Genomic DNA, 18324 nt, shown 5'->3' with positions numbered 1-18324 from the left:
TCTCCCTCATACACTGCTGTCTGTCGGTGTCATATCGGACCTGTATGCTAAATTCAGACACGTATTGTCTTGTTAACCAAACAGCAACAGCTACAATATAAGTGAAGAGAAAATGTATCGTTTTATACATTAATATTTAATCAGAAGTAAGCGCCGACTGAGCGCTCTGTCCTCTCACTGTTAGCCAACGCACTGTGACCATCCGTGCATATTTGGAGAGGACGAGGAGAACGGAAGTAAGCTAGCAGATACTCATTTTTAACATCGTCCAGCCTGCCTGCCTCAATAAAAACTTGGGATTAAAGTGGTGCTCCTCTTAAACATGACGACCACCTGTACTGCTATTGCCCTGAGCCTGCCCTGTCTGTATCAGCTGCTGCAGGGCACTTTCTCGCCATCATATCAGCTGCGGAGCATGGCCACTCACACTCCAGACGCAGAGGATTACGCATGACGAGAGGAAATAAAAATTAAAGGATTGGGCATGAATTTCAAATCTTAAATCAAAGCGGAGTGAAGTTTTTGTGGCAACAGGTAAAACTGCGCGCCTGGCATGCACGCACCTCTCTCACCTTGTCATCTCACGGGGAGGGAGGCAGAGGGCAGGAGGCAGGAAGGAGGGGGAGCAGGGATATAACGCTATAGTTTCAGCAGACCCATTATTCTCCGCTACTCTGCATAATCGATTGTAACTGCTTCACCACACTGCTGCGTCTGCTGTCAGACATGAGTACGATGGTGCACATTTCCTTCAGAACTCAGATGTCCGCAGCTTTTTGTGTAGTTTAGAGAGGCAAGCGTATTTTCATGTCAAATTACGTACCTGGTATGCAAAATGCGTACAGGTTGGCAGGTTTGAAGGAAGAATTTAGATTCTTTTGGTTTTATGAGCTTTTTCTATGAGCTTTTAACATGTTTTATGTTTGAAGGTGAATAAGATAAGTTAAATATCAAACTCCATACTGATTCACTCTTTAATATCTATTTTATTGATTTAATTCTCAATATTTCACTTAAAATACTTATTTCAAACACTTTTTAAATCCCAGCTCATCAGTTATTGAGTCTGTTAAAACTGCTGGTGTTTCTGTTCTGTTTAGAGTCCGTTCATTGTCTGTTATAAACTCGGTTTCTTCTCTATTATTTTTCTCTACTGGTGTTGTGAAGTTGCAATGACGTCCGCTGTGTAGCAGCGTCCAATCAGAGAGTGATATCTAATAAGGGGGCGTGTCTTTGAGTAAAAAGAGTTCCAGGAGGCCTGCTCTCATGTGTCTCTGCTCATCGGTCTTTAAATCTCAGTCCTCAGGCCTTGGTCTTCTGTCTTCAGACCAGCTAATGGTCTTTGGGACGTTCTTGAAGATGGTGGATCAGAAACTACTTCTGGTTCGACAGAAGACCGAGGACTAAGCGACTTGGGATATGGCTAATAAATAATGCCAGGCAACTACGATGCAGCTGCCATTGCAGGAATACATTTTTAGGTGGGCAACACAAGGCACAATAATCGTGACGACTGTCAGACTGAATCAATCCTCCCAACCAAAGTCAGCAATCAGAGGCACTCTGACCCAAGATTGTAAATATTAGACATGTTCAGCATTTATGACCAGGAATCCTGTTGTGTATGGTGAGCACTAAAGACAGACAAGCAGACATGAGCACAATTGTGACATGAGGAATAGCGAACCAGGAAGCAGGCCGACTTAAAGAGGAAGTATGACAAATATACAGCCATGCAACGATACTAAACAGCAGCACCATAAGGTGCTGGTAAACAGGAAGTGATTTGTGGCAACAAAACAAGTATCAAAAATCATGAACTATAAGACATACCATAGACGAACTGATGAAGGAGGGAGCTGGACAGAAATGGCATGAATCTAACCACAGTACCTTCTTAAATCACGTTTGACCACATAAAATTTGGTGCTTAAGTGAAGTAAACTCTGTGTGGTAAAAATGACTGCCTGTGATCTTTCTAGGTAAAGTGGTCAGACTTTATTGCCTTTTAATTCAATATAAATGTGGAAATAGTCAAAAGGCTGCAGTGGTCTGTCTAGTGCCAAATCACCTCAGAAAACAGCAGTGTACATTTACACCGGTTGTAGAGCGTTTTTAAGTCTGTTTTTTTTTCCAGTCTTCATTTAGCAAAATACATATTTTTTTAATTTAGTCAGTGCCAAGTTTTTTTGCCAAGCCCCCCCCCCGACCCTTGGTTTGTGCGCAGAAAGGCCATTTGTTCTTTCATGACCTGCTATGTACTCAAAATTATTGTTCTACACCAGCAGATTTATGCTAAAAAGATACACAACTTGAGGACTCTGTTATAGAAAAAAATTTGTTGACCAGGCAGAATTTTTTGAAGCAACATTTAATCTTGTAGTGTCATAAGAGTTCCTTAAATAGTAGCCTAAAACATCCTGACTGTTTAGAGCTTTAGTTAAACTCACCAAGCACAGTGCAAGTAGGGGAAGTTGACAGAAGACCACATCTCACAGAATATCCTGTCACTGATCCAGCAGAGCAGAGCCAGCGCCCACCAGATCCCTGAGATCAGACCCAGCTTGAAGACTCGAGGGTTTTCACACCTGAAGAGACCAAAGAGACGTGTGAGAAATATGTGCAAGTCAGACACAAATACACACCTATGACAGCTGGAATATAACCAAAGCAGTAAGCACATAGTTTCTGACCCATGATGCTTTCCATTCTTGCATATTGTTACATCAACAACAACTTCCTGTAAGTATAGTTTCTAGGATAACACAATAAATCTACTGTAATTTTCACTGTCATTGCAATATAAGAATGTATAGAAAATAATAGCAAAGATTGGCCGATAAGACAATGAGAAATCTGTTTTTATGATCAATGCTTGCACAGCAATGCAAACATTCAACCAACCAGTCAGAGCCTTACTCAAAAGGCCGATGCATTCACACCATTCAACCAACCAATCACATCTGTCTTTAAGCCACCATGAGAACAGCTGATGTCATTTCTGTGGTCGGGTCTAACTCACATAAAATACAACTGAAGAGGACTCTGAGGCAAATAAAACCACTCATCTGCTATCATGCATTCATTTTGATTTAGAAGACAGAGACAGCAGAAAGTCACTGGACCTGGACTACAATGGCTAAAATGCACATTTAACAGCTGTTAATTTATCCCACAACATATTGCCATTGTAATGTTAAACAATGTAACTGGAAATCACAGGTTTTGCAAGTTGTACAAGCCAAATTCATTCTAACCAAAAGGCATCTTGAGCCACTCACAGGACTGTATTTCATACAGTTACTCACACGATGCAGGGATGGGGATGGTCTAATTCAGAAAATTACTAGGGTTGACAAAACACTAGATTTTTAAACTTAAAATACTGGTGATGGTATCTCTTTAAAACACATGGTAACATAAAAGTCTTGAAAATTTTGACAACCACGGAAAATACTTGGCTTTGCTGGTTTCTTAATTGCTGTCGTGCCCACACCAGCTATTGTGCTTTTTTCCTAAATCTCAACTGAAGTTTTGACGCCAGGATATTAAACTGAAGGTCATCACATCTATCTTTAAGCAAAGGGATTATCCTCTCTTTCTCTCCCGCTTGTAAATTCCAGGGACTCTGGTCAACTTCTCTGTAATAAATACCTCCTCTTGGATGCAGCACTGACCCAAAGTGCCACGTGCTAATCCAGACGGCTACTAAACTATTCTTAGTCTTGTCCTCCTTAGACAGACGAGTCATGGCTCCATTGCTGGCCGAGGCAAACAAAGACAAGGGGAGGAAGTCTGACTAAACTGTGATGCAACTGTTTAGTCACTGTGACACTGTTTGTCACCTTTTCTGCAGGCAGAGCTTTTGATAAGGTCAAAGCAGACTCTCATTTCTGTGAGCTTTGTTTCAAGGAGAGAGGAATGTGTTGACGTCAAAGACCTACAACACATGTTTGAGTAAACAACAAACAACAGCCTGGTCATGGATCATGGAAATACCGAGTAGAGCTTCACAATGAAGAAGCCCTCACTAATGACCCCTTTTTACATTCATGTGGAATACTGATCCATTGATGGAAAATATCGATTAGTGTAGCTCTAATGCTAAAATGTAGCACAACAGTAGCCCCAGTAGAGAAGAGTCACACTGCTAGTGAAGTGCTGTCAAATATTTTAATGAATATTAGAAAAATTACACTCTTGAACTTATATTAACCACTGAAATCTGATAGCTTTGTGTGATGGTAAAATAAACACCTCCAGCAGAAAGCCCTTTATGAGGCAAGGAATCATATACGGTCACTTCAGCTGACCTCCTTCATGGCCTCCCCCCAACTCTGTGATTTAGTAGAGTCAGAATGATTTTTCTCAACCAATCAGTATCATCCATCCATCCATTCATTTTTCACACCGCTTATCTAGTTTAGGGTCACCGGGGGCTGGAGCCTATCCCAGCTGTCACTGGGCGAGAGGCAGGGTACACCCTGGACTGGTCACCAGTCAATCGTAGGGCTTGTAACATTAATATTTTGTATTTAAATATCTTTTTTTCAAGGAAATACTCATAAGACTCTATATGTGTTTATTTTTCATTATTAACATCTTTATATGGATACACTTTGTTTTTTTGTGGGGAATTTTTTACTATAAATGGGCAAGGAACCATATACGGCCACTTTGTTGACCTTGATTTTCGCCATAGTAGTGAAACAAGACTAGGTAAAAACCTAGTAAACTTAGCACAAAAAGTAAGGAAATCTGTGTTTTTTATTTCTTTGTTGTAACAGTGCTTCTTGGTAATAAATCTTATATTGTTGGAAAGCCTGTTTATTTCCCTTTTAAACAGAGCCACATGTGTTAGGAACATGCATTTGTGGGATGAGCAGCAGAGCTGAGTATGTGGGTTGCGCCCATGAAAAATTTGCAAAATCTTCTCTGCCAGTGCCAAACAGCTTATTTTGCTGTTGCTATTGACTCTTGTTTTGAGCTTCTGGTACCCCCAGGTACTGCCAATCAGGTGCCGATTGGCAGTACCTGTGAGCATGGGCCCTGCTACAGTGGCCGATAGGTGTCTACTCCAAGAATCGGCATGCCACATTTGATTGATCTGGATAGGGCCCAAGCTGGTGTTCCGCAAAGCCAAGATGCAGCATTGTTTGGAGTGAGCCCTATTACCGTCTCCAAACTGAAGGCCGAGTTCCATAACGGGGGATGTCAGAAACAGGCCGTGAAGTGGGCGTCCAAGAAGACCACACCCTAAGAAGACAGTTTCCTCCCCCTTTTTAGCACTTAGGTACTATAGGCTGTCTTCTACGGTTTTGCAGTCAAGGTCCACTAACGGCAGACAATACAGGACAAGCCCACCGCCATGAGTGTAAAGCCATGCCGAAACAGACCGGGAGTAGAGCGAGAACATTTTTTTCTGTAACAGAAAGCTTTCAGTGTTGCCCTCTGCGCTTGTTTGGATGAAATACGATGTCTGGTTCAGACAAAAGCACCGCTGTGGCTCAGTCGCAGCTAATAACAGGCCTGCTAGTGCAGTCATTAGCTGGGACACAACAACGACTCATTAGCTGTTTATAACAACTAACCCTTTACCTTTTCCTATCACATGCCAAAGCGGGGCGGCAGAATAGCGACAACAACGTTTTCTGTCACAGAAAGCTTTCTGTGTTGCTCTCAGCGCTAACTGTGATAAAGAAATGTGTTGGTCCGGCTAAGGCCGGGCTAAGGTTCGGCTAGCAGCCGTTGTATACAAGCACAAGTAACCCTTTCCCTTTTAACTATCACATACTTTACTGTGCTGCGACCCTACTGTAAGTAGGGTCAGTCAGTCAGTCAGTATGTGGACGGTGCCATATGTAGGGCTGACCTCAGCAGTCAGCCAAAAAGCACATATATGTGTCAAAGTTTAAAAAGTCTTAAGGTGTCAACCAACAAAATTCTAGGTTTTAAATTTTACATTGTAATTTATTTTGATGTAATATTTAAATTATATTTAATATTGTAGTTAAATCAATGTAATTAAATTCAGAGAATTAAATTATTTAAACATAATCAAATCAATCAAAATTAAATAACATTTATTTTTATTTTATAATTCAACTGTATTCTCATTATTTCAATATTTCATTGTTGTTATTATTATTGTTATTATTGTTGTTATTGTTGTTATTATTAGTATATTTTAGTATCTCATTTATTCATTTAATTCTTTATTTTTATTACTTCATGAGTTTTATTTTTTTTTTCAATGAGTGCCCTATAAAGGATTAAACTGATACTGGGGAAGTTGATTGCTTGAGACTGAAACTCTACAATTTTAATGATGAAGACTGTAATTTCCTTCTCTTCCTTTAAAGCCTATATTTAAGTAAGCTGATTAAAAAAAACTGTACAAACTGTCCTGCATTACATAATTACTGCAGGGAGGGGGCAAAAAATGCCATCACTGCAATAGGAAGCTCAACAATAGACAAAGATACATCCTCCGGAGGGAAATGGGTCATTAAGTTGTCATCAATATTGTATAACACTGTACGAGTTTCGATCTATTAAATTCATATGGGAGCACACTCTGAAGTCCATCAGGTGCAGTAGTGCAGCCGTACGCTGAGTAACTGCCCTTATATTAAGTAAAACTGCTGGCCAACACCTCTTCCTGCAAAGTAACCAAACAAACTGTCAAAAGCTTCACCACACAGCTGGATGATTGGGAAACCGAGCCTATCTGCTTGCACAGAAGCATGTGAGATAAGAAACACTACATGAAACCAGGACTTCTCCCTGCAGACGGAACGTCAGTGAGTGTGGTGGAGAGTTTGACTGTTGAAGACAGAGATAAGTGGAGGAAAGGCCGCTCTGTATGTGAGGGTGAAGCACTGCTGAGAGGTTTCTGTCACTCCTGGGAAAAGAGAGGAAGAGGCTTCACACGGCCTGATGCTTATCAAAGACGAGAGCTTCTGCTGTTGGTTCTATTGATATGAAAAGGGACAACTGGCAAACTAAATGTCAAAACTTTACTAATCAATACCAGACTGGATTAGTATAACACATTTTACACGGTATTATTGTTATTTCTGATGAGACTGAATGCCTTTGTGAGATCGAATACAGCAGATGAGAAGCTAAGTGGAAAAAGTCAAACCATCTCTCTAAGGTTACCGTAAGATCTGGGAAAGTGCAGACATACATGATTCTGAGACTTGTCTCCAGAGATCGGACTGGATTTAAATTTTTGGTAAAACCTCTCATTCTACTAAGAAAGGGTGTTTCCTCAAGCTGTTGTCACACTTTTTGAAACCTTTCAGAAAAAGCTGCCTATTGAAAACTTTTTTGTACTTCAGACATGTGAACAGAATGACATTTTTCCCTGTCATGATGAGAAGAGGCATCTAAAGAGGCGGGAAATAACGTGAAGACAATGATGTGGAAATCCAAGATGGCAGAAGGAACACGGTCTTACACTAAGATGACAGCTTTTGCCTTTTATAGCAATGCTTCATGGTACTGGATGTGACAAAGCATCAAGAAATGAGTGGAAAATAACACCATACTTCAAATCAAACAACTTCATTGCATCCTAAATAATCACACTGTCATGACATATAAACATCATCATCAGTGTAGTCCTCACACCATTTTGCTGAACCAAAAAATCATAAACAAAGTTCTTCTTTAGCTATCTTAAAAGTAATGATTTACCTTTGCCTCTGAGCTACTTCACTATTTTTACAGGTCAAACCCAGGGCCTATGACAAGAAAGAGGCAAAACATTCATCTGTGGTACCCTTTTTAAACCCATACTTATTTGAACATCCCAAATCTGAACATACATCCTAGATTTAGCCTATTTCCTATTAGTAAGCCTTCCTTTCAACGTGGCCTTTTCCCCTTCTTTTTTACATTCCAGCTGCAGCAATCATCATCATGCAGAACCAGAATGAAAATAACTGAAACAGTAAAAAAATATAAATAAAAATGGTGTCCAGCCTTAATCGTGGTAATAATAAAGTATTAGGGTGTAGGTTGGCCTTGATCACTTACGATTTAGGTGAGCACTCCACTGTTACCGTATTACTGTTGAAGAGGCATTACAGAGGTCCATCTCTTTACAAATTTTGGCTTCTGTTGCTGTATATGGGATTTTTTTCCATTTAGTACAACTCTAATAATTTCTGCCTGCCAACAACATATACTGTTCCAGTTTTAAGAATCTAGATGTGTGATAGAGTTACTGTGGGGTCTTTGGATATCTCACACCAGGTCCGTGGTGTCCCTGTGGAATTGGGCTACTTTTTACGAACTGCCACGGGTAGATTTTTTTTTGTCCGTGGGTTGAGCAGACCCATTTTTGATGTCTTGTGTATGTGTATTTAATATCCAAAACAGAACAAACAACTTTATTTACACTCAAATGCAACTAAATCAACCAGCAGAGAATCAGGAAAACACAGAGTATGGCACACAACCAAAGATCCGCTGAACATATAGAAGCAGCACACCTGCACTTACACAAGCAATATATGTGGTGTGGCAGAGGTTTCACTGGCTTATGTTGAAAAACTTCTTTGAGGGTGTCAAATATGTCCTTCCAGTGTCCATATCACTTCATCTTCTTTACCTCTGTTTAGTTTTCATGCTGTGTTTTCTAACGCCGTACAGATAACAGAGATGGTAATGATAAGTAAAGGACAACTCCTGTTAAGCTAGTAAGCATCCTTTTAATGTTGCCATGTGAAAATCAACTTTGGTCAAACAAACGGAGTTTGTTCTGTAACATACGCGTTTCAGATGAACACTTTCTGCTCTGTGCTCCATAATTTCTACTGCATAAACCAGACATGTAGCTTTATCTCCAGCTGGAAGTGGCTTGAACAGAGGGCCATCGGGGTACGATAAAAAAGCAAACACCGAGGCTAAAGTCTCATATCTGAGGGCAAAAGTCCATCAGCCAGTGCCACAGGAATTCTCTCCCACTTAGCAGAACAAAAACAAGCGCCCTCACTAAATGACTAGCTCTGTAAGTAATGTGAAGAATTACTGAAAGGTAGAACAATGGATGACTGAAAGTTTAAAGACTGACAGCGGTGAGTAAGGGATGTGGGAAAAGGAAACAACAGGGAAGTTTCCATTTACTTTAACCGATGAATGCAGACACAAACACACAAACAGTTCGGAGCAGCTTGTGTATTTTCAGGAACAGTCTTTGACATCACAAGACCCCCCCTGTAATTACCCTGAAACACACAACATGTCATTGCACAACCCAAGGACAAAAGGTCAAAGGAGAGATGTTGATGTACTATAGACTACAGAAAGTACAAGTCAACGCTGCTTTCCTTTTTGTCCTGTCAACAACTTAACAAAACAGCAGCCACTTTAACTCACTCAGCAGACTGGAAGCCTCTCAGCTTTTATACCAAACATGCTTCAGTCAATCACTGTAGTTTGATGAAAGCTACTATCCAGAGCATGGAGTTTTCATTTTTGTTTAAAAGCACACATACTCCAATAAAAGCTCTAAAATCAAAGGCCTCTTAAAGTTTAAGACTCTTATCAGGCTTTTTATCACAGACTCAAACAGAAGTGGATTTCCAAACAGAAGTATGACCCATTTGTGTTAAATAAACTGTGCTGCTTAAACACACAGACAACCAAACAAACCCACGTTCCCTAATCCAGGACAGCCTCATTTCTAATGAGGTTGGATAAAAAGGGGGGAATGAAGCCACTAGATTATATGACTACATCAAAGGGAAACATAAAAAACATTCAAAAGCATATTTAACAGACTGAGAACAGGAAAACTTGAGAGAGCTGGTGAGAGATTCAGTCCTTGCTCCCTGTCAGTATTGATTTGGGTCACTTCGATGCTTTTTTTTTTCTTGAAAGGAGTCGAACCTGTCCTATAGAATTATATTGGTCACAATATAGATACAGTTAAAAGCAACCTAGCTTCCAGAAGTTCTGGATGAAGTCTACTTCTGTGAAGACATTTACATCATAATTCATCTACTCTGAACTCCTCTGCAGAGGTAGCACCAATTTCTCAGCAAAAAGCCAATTAATCTTTTTCTGTTTCTCTTGACACTCCTCCAAGTCAGAACTTCATTTGCACTGCACATCAACGTATACCAATACCGTATAGGCTTAGGTTACATTTCTCCAAAAGACAGTGTATCAGAGCCACTCTAAGAAATGAATGAACAGAAAGAAAAATATCTTTTTTATTTTCGAGATTATAAAGTTGTGCATTTACGAGAAACCAAACTCGCTTTTTTACATTATGTAGTTGTTAATTTATGAGAAAAGCTCAAGATTTTCAAGCTAAAAATTCATATATTTCCATGGAAAGTCTGAACAGTTTTATGTAAAAAAAAGTTGTAAATTTGAGAATCAAAACTGAGTTTTTGACATTATACAGTTTAAAATAGAACATTGCATGGAAGAAAACCACACCAGACTAAGTTGTTTGCCTTGATCAGTTACTGCTGTCTAGAGCTTAATCCAATAATACTTTTTACTGGGACAAAGCCATAAGGAAATACTCATGACTCTAGCCCAGGATCATCACATTATCATGAACACCCAGACTCTGAAAAGGCATTGCCTTAAAGTAGGGACTTTAGGAAGAAAACAGCATACTGACCACATCTGAGAGATGAATCTGATCCAGCCACTGTTTTGAGTTTCAATTCTCGTAAATCCATGACTTTAAGATGTAAAATCACAACTACTTAAACTTGACTCCATCAAGTACTTTTCTTGCAGATTTACAACTTTCTACACTAAAACTTTCTGAGTTTGGTTTATCTTAAATTTATGACTTCAGAAACACAACACATTAAATGTTTTTTCTTTTTCTAAAAAAAATCAACGGATCCTTTTCATTTTAGAGAGGCCCTAATATGCTTTTGTAATTCCACATATACCTCAGTAAATATTAAATGTTGAGCCTGCATACATGGGGTGTGATGTAACCACAGCACCCCTGTTACTTTTTTTTTTTCCCAGAAATGTAACCATTTCTAGGACTGCTATGTAGATAACACAAAATTTAATCTTTAAGTGTTATCCAACAGAGTCTACTCACTGAATAACATTTTTAACAGATTAAATGACATCGAAAGCTGGAGGGGGAATTTTACTTTAACTTGGTCAAAATAAATCAGAACTTCTCATGGTTTGCCCGTCTGTCTTGGCTCGTACCTAATGCAATACACCTGGCCACCTGTCTTCAAATTTAAATGAATATTTAAAGATTGTGGTGTAGCCTTAGACAAATTCTTTGCTTCAGAAACAAAAAAAAATCAATTAACCCTAAATACCTAAAGGAAAAGGGTGAAAAGACTTGCCAGATGACTCTCCTGGGCCACTAAAGAATGATACTAAAATACCTTGTTACATATAGGTCTACACATTCACCTTGCCTTCCCCGCTGTTGTTCTAAGAAAAACCTTTTCCACAAACCTTCTCAGCTCAGTTATGAGCAGTGCAGTGCAGGGGATACCCAGGGTCATCAGTGACAGTGAGTTGACAACAGGTTTGACGAATGCCAGCCCAGTGGTGATCCCCGACAAGATGCCAATGACCACTTTAAACCTTGACCTAGATTAAAAAGGCAAAACAAGTCACAAGAGCAGAGTTTACAGTTAAGTTTGCACTCTGTGATTAGGATTGTGAAATTTACAGAGAACACTCCAAAACACTAAAACAGATTAGTAAAAAAGAATCACTGAGCTACTCTGTGACAATGGAAAGAGAAGTCAAGACATGTGATGCAGCTTTTCTAGTGTCAGCTATCTTGGACAGGACTATTATTAAACAGGGAGTCATAGCAGTGGACACATCACATGACAAAAGAGCAGCCAACTGTGAGCTCAACACATAAAGCTGCACTGCATGTCTATCTCAAGCACTGCATGAAAGTGGCATCTGGCCTGGATTTTGAGACATTTAGCAATATATGATACAGGAGTAAAAACACACTCAACTCATGATAAGATATTCACAATAAAGGGAACAGGATAAGATGCCAATCATGGATTTCCATGATTTAAGTATCTAGAGACAGGAGGTTCAGGAAATCCATTTTACCTATTGTCTTTATAAACATAAGCAGCACTATAGTTAGAATGTCTACATCTCATAGTCTTCAGTATCTTCCATCATGTCTGTACGGCCTTTATTCTTTGGCTACTGACTGAAAACAAGAAGCCAAAAACAAATGGTGCCTTCTGCTACTTAAAAGAAGTACTGCAATACAGACTTTAGTAAACTGACCATATTTAATTGTATTGCAAGTGATCATTATATGTGCAATATACATCTCAGTGTAGTACATGGTTGTTCTAATAAGCTTTGATAAATTAATTATCTTTATGCAGGGTTACACGGTTCAAACGTACCGATCCCTCCTAAACATTCTGGGTAGGTATCTTTTGGGGAACCACATGGCAATGGCACACATGAGCACCCATAAGATGGCCAGCTCATCCAGCATCTGGCCAAGGAAGCTGAGGGTGGCATGAAAATATGTGGAGCCAATACCTGAAAGACAACAAAGGGAATCGATTTAATCAGGAGAGGGTTTGCTTTTGTTCAAAGTGCAAATTATCAAGGTTGGATTAAAAAGATTAAGTCTTTTGTGTTGGGATATTAAAACCAGATTGCTGCACACTTAAAAACTCAAACTTGAGACCTTATAAAGCCAAACACAGAAAATTAATACCATTTGTAAAATTGCATAACATTTGCGCTTTTCAGACTTTATGTGAGACTCAACAACTTTGATTTCCATCATCTTATAGTTACATTTTTGGTGCATACCTTGCAAGTCACCTCATAACCATTGTTTACCCTTGCCAAACACTCTGTTATGTTCATCTTGAAGCCAAATTTCCTTAAACCTAGACAATCCTCTTACTGGATATAATGTATTGCATATGTGGTTTATTAATGTGTGTGATTCGTTGTTTTAAATGCCTTTGTATAGGCAGAGACAAGCAAATTCACACACTCAAACGAACCATATCATGCTAACTAGACAGGGCAAATCTACCAAGTATTCAGACATGTCTAAGTCAATACCAGATAAAAATGAAGACCTCACAAAGTAACCAAAAGACTTCTGAAGACATTTTATAACCTTGACTTTTAGTGATCTAATTTAAGACTATTTAACAATTGTACAATGAGGATAAATATACAGTGCATTCAGAAAATATTAAAGTTATATTAAGTTATGTTGCAGCCAACCTGATGCTATGACAAAGTGAAAACAAAATTTTAGACATTTTTGCAATTATTTCTTATGAAAAACTGAAATATCACATTGGCATAAGTATTCAGACCCTTTGACACAATACTTGAAATTTGTTCGCCCTTGTTTGTTGGGCGAGATGTTTCTACACCATGACCAGAGTCCACCTGTGGTCAATTAAATTGATTGGACATGATTTGGAAAGGCTAACACCTCTCTATAGCTACCCTCACAGATGACAATGCACTCTGCTTTCACATGGAGATTTTGCACATGCATGTTTTTTGCACTGGGGCGAGGCACCGATCTGCCATAAGCCCAAATTGGTGGAGGGATGCAGTGCTGGTTGTCCGTCTGTACCTTTGTCCCATCCCCACACAGGATCTCTGGAGCTCAGTCAGAGTGACCATCAGGTTCCTGGTCACCTGTCTTACTAAGGCCCTTCTCCCCCAGAGTGGTCAGTTTGGCCAGACAACCAGCTCTTGGGGGAGTCCTGGTTGTGCCAAACTTCTTCCATTTGAGAATTATGAAGGCCACTGTGCAGCAGAATATTTTTGTAGCCTTCCGTCTGAAGACTAATGTGAATGTGATACTTCAGTTTTTCATTTTTCATGAATCTGCAAAAATGTCTAAAACTCAGTTTTCACTTTGTTATGATAGGATACTGAGTGTAGATTAATGAGAATAAAAATATTATTTTGACTGTAGCATCAGGCTGCAACAAAGTTGAAAAAAGTGAAGGGGATCTGAGTGCACAGTATGTTTTTTTTTTTTTTTTTCAAAAAAGGAAGGTCAAGAGATAAATAAAGGAGTCAAAAACAGTCAGCAAGAATTCCTATCCACTATGAGCAACAATTTCTGGTCCAGTATGCAGCAATTTAATCTCATGTTGAAGCCAACAAACCACTTTAAGATACAAATATTATTAAATTTATAAGTGAGCAGCTGTGGCTGATTACATGGAGGAAAAATTTCATCAGTGTCTCAGGTTGTGCCGAACAAAAGCAGGCTCCTGAACAAAAGTAATTACATAATTTTTGAGAAAAGAACTCCAACACAGCAAATAGGTGATTAATAAAAACTTTGTTTTAAACCAGTGTAAGAGTAACTGGGCGTGGACAGACAGATCAGTCAGTGCCTGTTTGTTATCACACTCCAACAGTCTGTCTTTTATCAGCATGATCTGTTGTGATAACAGGCGCTGCAGGAGATTCCTACAGTTTGAACAAACTTCTTATCCAGAAGTCGTGTCTACTCTCAGGCGGACATGACTGCTACATATGAAAACCTGTCAGCTCATATATCAAAATGCAAATACACACACCACAGCAAAAAAAATGCATAACCTCAGGGAAATAAGGCACCAAAATAGTGTACTTGATCAATTCTTTGTGATTAAATCTGAAACTGATTTGATTGTCAATTAACTCTTCAAGCTATTTATATACTGAAAATGCCTCAAAACATTATTTTTTTCTGGTGTTTAATGATAATAGAAAAGTTTATTTTACTGTTCAGTTAACCTTTCATTTGGTAGAAACTTCATTTTTTTACCAATTACTTTTAAAATCCAATGATTCATTCCAGTTTTCAGAAGAAAAACTTATTATTCATTTTATTCCTTTTTTTAAAATTCATATATAAATGTTAATAATAACTTGGCGAATGTATTGCTCTCTAATAAATTGAATACTGCTGCAATGTGGGGAAAAAACATCATAGTCTTTAGGGACACATGTTGCTATGTATACCCTTTTCTCCCAAATTTATGGACCAAATACTAGTTTGTTAGTGGAAAAAGAAAGTGAAGTAGAACGTAGCTCAACTCTTGAAGACAACACATTGTGCTGCATTGAGAAATTGAACATTGTTCCACTTTTGTCTCAAACTTAAAGGACAAAACCCAAAAGTAACCCGATAACCAACTATTTAAATAAACCACAGTTACAGCTCCATTATCTTTTTGTATTCAGATTTTTTTTTAAGCAGGCGCAATGAACTCGTCACAGACGAACATGCGTGACTCAGCTCTCACACAGCTGAGGCCAAAAATGGGAGAAAAAGCAGCTGGATGTCGTTTTCTTTTTTGCACCTCAGGGGTTGTTTTTCTGCTCAAGGTTAAAGGCCATCCCAACCACACTGTCAGTGGAGGGGAGATGAAACTATGTAAACCTTTCCTGGCTGTGTTTTTAACAGCTAAAAACTCTCATCAGAGATTAATTCAGAGCTCCAGAGCCTTGAACATGATAAACAATAAATTTATGAATGAAAAAGGTTGATTTTATTTTAGTTTGAGTGCTGCATTTACTCTGTCCTAAAAAGACAAGATTAACATTAAGTAACAGAAAGAGAAGCCAAGGCTTCTTTTACATTTGCAAATCTCTACATGCAAATCCTTTTTAACAGCTCCAGTTGTTTTGCATCACGCAGACAGATGACCTCTTAGGAACAGAGGGAGGTCTGTCAGGTTATCTCTACTGACGCTGCGACCCGACTGTGTTCATAGCAGCAGTGAGAAAACTAGGCACCAGAATCTTTTTTTGAATGTTTTCCCACTGTACCATACAGTAGCACCATTTGAGAGCTGAACACTGTGTCGAATCTAAAGAAATGGAGGCAATAGGCTCATTCATCAGACCAATGAATGAGCCCAGTCTTTATAAAGAGGCTAAAATGATTCAGGAGTAGCTATGACTATAACCGAGGCCTACGGCTGAACATCGTTTGTGGTGTCCATTTAAAAATGTCAACCTGTAAATTTAAGCAGTGCTCGTATATGTATGTGTATATATATATATATATATATATATATATATATAACTCAAGCAGAATTTAATACACTACTTGTACTTCATGTACCCAGTCTATGTTTATAAAACCTTTTTATCTACAACTTGCCTGCAAATTAATTGCTGACAACCTGCAAAATTTCTGGTTTATTATTTCCTTGTATAAAAATGCACCGAACGATCCAGATTTTGGAAAGATATACTTCAAATGATAATACTAGAATAGCCGAATATATTTTCTAACAAATCCCTAAAAACACAAGTTTACCGTCATAGAGCATCAGTAAATGCTCACAATGTTTGCACTTTGCAGCCAAAGAAATGCTTAATACATTATAATAATTCTGTTTGATACTGTTGTAAATTCATTAAAATATCTTAGAGTAATACTCATTCATACTCAAGTGAATTTGTCCTCTAATACAGCCCAAATCTGCAGTTAAACAGTGGAAAAAACATCACATTTTCCCTCCTTAAGGGCCAGAAACAGCAACTTGTTGCTTCAAACAGTAGGTGAGATAACTTAAGAAATGTTGCTCAATGTTGAGTATTATTGGTGGGTCTTTGTACAAGAGCAAACTCCATAATAGAGTTTGTAAAGATGTTTTAAATACATGCTTTTACACTGACTGCAGTGATAGACCTAATGCATATAATGTTAGCCTTACTGGCATAATGTAATGCCAGTATTGTTGCTGTATTAGTGATCAATAGGCGTAGGTTAAAGACACAGAGAAATATGGGGGGATACCAGGACATAATCACACACAACACACGTTATTATGCCAACCAGCCAACTTACCAACCACAACCAGGAGAATCCATATGAGGTAAATCCCATTGTTGAAATGTGTTGCATACTGGCGGAACAAGCACATTAATATGGGCGGCAAAACAAAAAACAAAATGTTGCTGATCTGAAATGATAAACAAAGGAAAGCTATGAGCAAAGAAATACATCACAGTTCAACTGCAGGCCAATGGCAACGTGCAGCTCAGAAGTTGTCCAGGCCCTTCATAAAAAACAAAAACTACCAGGCAGTGGAAATGAAGAAAAGGAAAATTTGTAACCTGATGCTAGTTGTAAACACCAAGATGCTGAAACTGAAAAGCAGCCAAAATGCTGAAAGTCAGTGTAACTTACAGCTAGCTACAGCTAACCTGAGGATAACATTAACAGCAGTGCAATACAAAGGAAAACAGCACCAGAAAAAAAGCTAGCTGTGACTGTAAACAAAACTGTGTTGTGCAAAAACAGAACAAAAAGAGTCAACAACGTTAATTTCAAGGCAAAACCGACCGTGTTGTAAAATTCAGCGATGGTGGGGTATATCAGGTAATTGCCTTCACACCAGTCCACCTCGGAGCTGCCAGCCTGCAACTGGTCCCAAAAAATCAGATTAACGTTACTCATGTTTGGACTAGTCCAGTCGGATGGACAGTACACACAGCAAACACTCCGCCGTCAGCTTTAGAGACATAAAAATAAAACCACACGGAGAAAGTCGCTACTCCTCGCCTCGTTTATCCCTCGCTAGATTTTTACGTTTGAGACCTGGCTCGTACTGCACATGCGACAACGTGCAATACGATAAAAACCGTCGCTGAGCTGCATTTTAAAGCCTCTGTCCGTCCACAAAGCCTCCCGCTTATCGTCGTGACGCTCAGTACGGTGTGCATTGACAGCTGCTTGGGTCTGTAGCTACTGATTAGTCAGGCAGAGCAAGAGAATACACTACTATCTGCTTCCTTCTTCGCTGAAGTGCATTCGCTGCGTTGTAATTGTACCCGGAAGTACCCGTTTTATACTTCTGAAATGATCCTCAACAAGTCAAGAGTACCTGTTTTTACAGTGTCCGCATCTCATCTGATGATACAAGATATGTTCCAGTTTAACTTTGCTGTCCTTGGCTGATTTTTTCATAGGCTCTGATGCTGTTGGGGTTTTGTCTTTCTTGTTGTGTTTAACTTAGCCTATGTTATGATGCTTTGTCGTAATTGTGTTTCTGCTTATCGTCAAATTTATTGTCAGCTTTGCTGCTCATCCCACAAATGCATGTTTCTTACAAATGTACCATCATTTAATCGGGAAATAAACAGGCTCTCCAACTTTATAAGATTTATTACCAAGGAGCATTGGTGCAAAAAAATAAACGATCTACCAGGCACAAATTTCCTTACTTTTTGTTAGTTCATATTTGGACTCCTTGTACCTGATACATAAATTATAATATCTTATATTACTCCTCATCACCACTTTTATGTTGCTGT

General features: G+C 38.9%; 1 protein-coding gene across 1 annotated transcript in view; it reads right to left on the bottom strand.

Moving 5' to 3' along the window:
* Positions 1 to 17773, bottom strand: part of acer2 (alkaline ceramidase 2) — a 26435-nt gene extending 8662 nt beyond the window's left edge. The window contains exons 1-5 of the mRNA XM_041785026.1: positions 17354 to 17773; positions 16856 to 16970; positions 12411 to 12552; positions 11473 to 11610; positions 2451 to 2588 (exon numbers count right to left, since the gene is read on the bottom strand). Coding sequence (XP_041640960.1) covers positions 2451 to 2588; positions 11473 to 11610; positions 12411 to 12552; positions 16856 to 16970; positions 17354 to 17467 — 647 coding nt within the window. The 5' untranslated portion in view covers positions 17468 to 17773. The remainder of the gene's footprint in view (positions 1 to 2450; positions 2589 to 11472; positions 11611 to 12410; positions 12553 to 16855; positions 16971 to 17353) is intronic.
* Positions 17774 to 18324: the final 551 nt, after the last annotated feature.

This window comes from Cheilinus undulatus, linkage group 4 (genome assembly GCF_018320785.1).
Source record: "Cheilinus undulatus linkage group 4, ASM1832078v1, whole genome shotgun sequence".
Classification (NCBI taxonomy): Eukaryota; Metazoa; Chordata; class Actinopteri; order Labriformes; family Labridae; genus Cheilinus; species Cheilinus undulatus.
The sequence above is the reverse complement of the archived record's forward strand: the minus strand, read 5'-3'. Positions and strand labels throughout refer to the sequence as shown.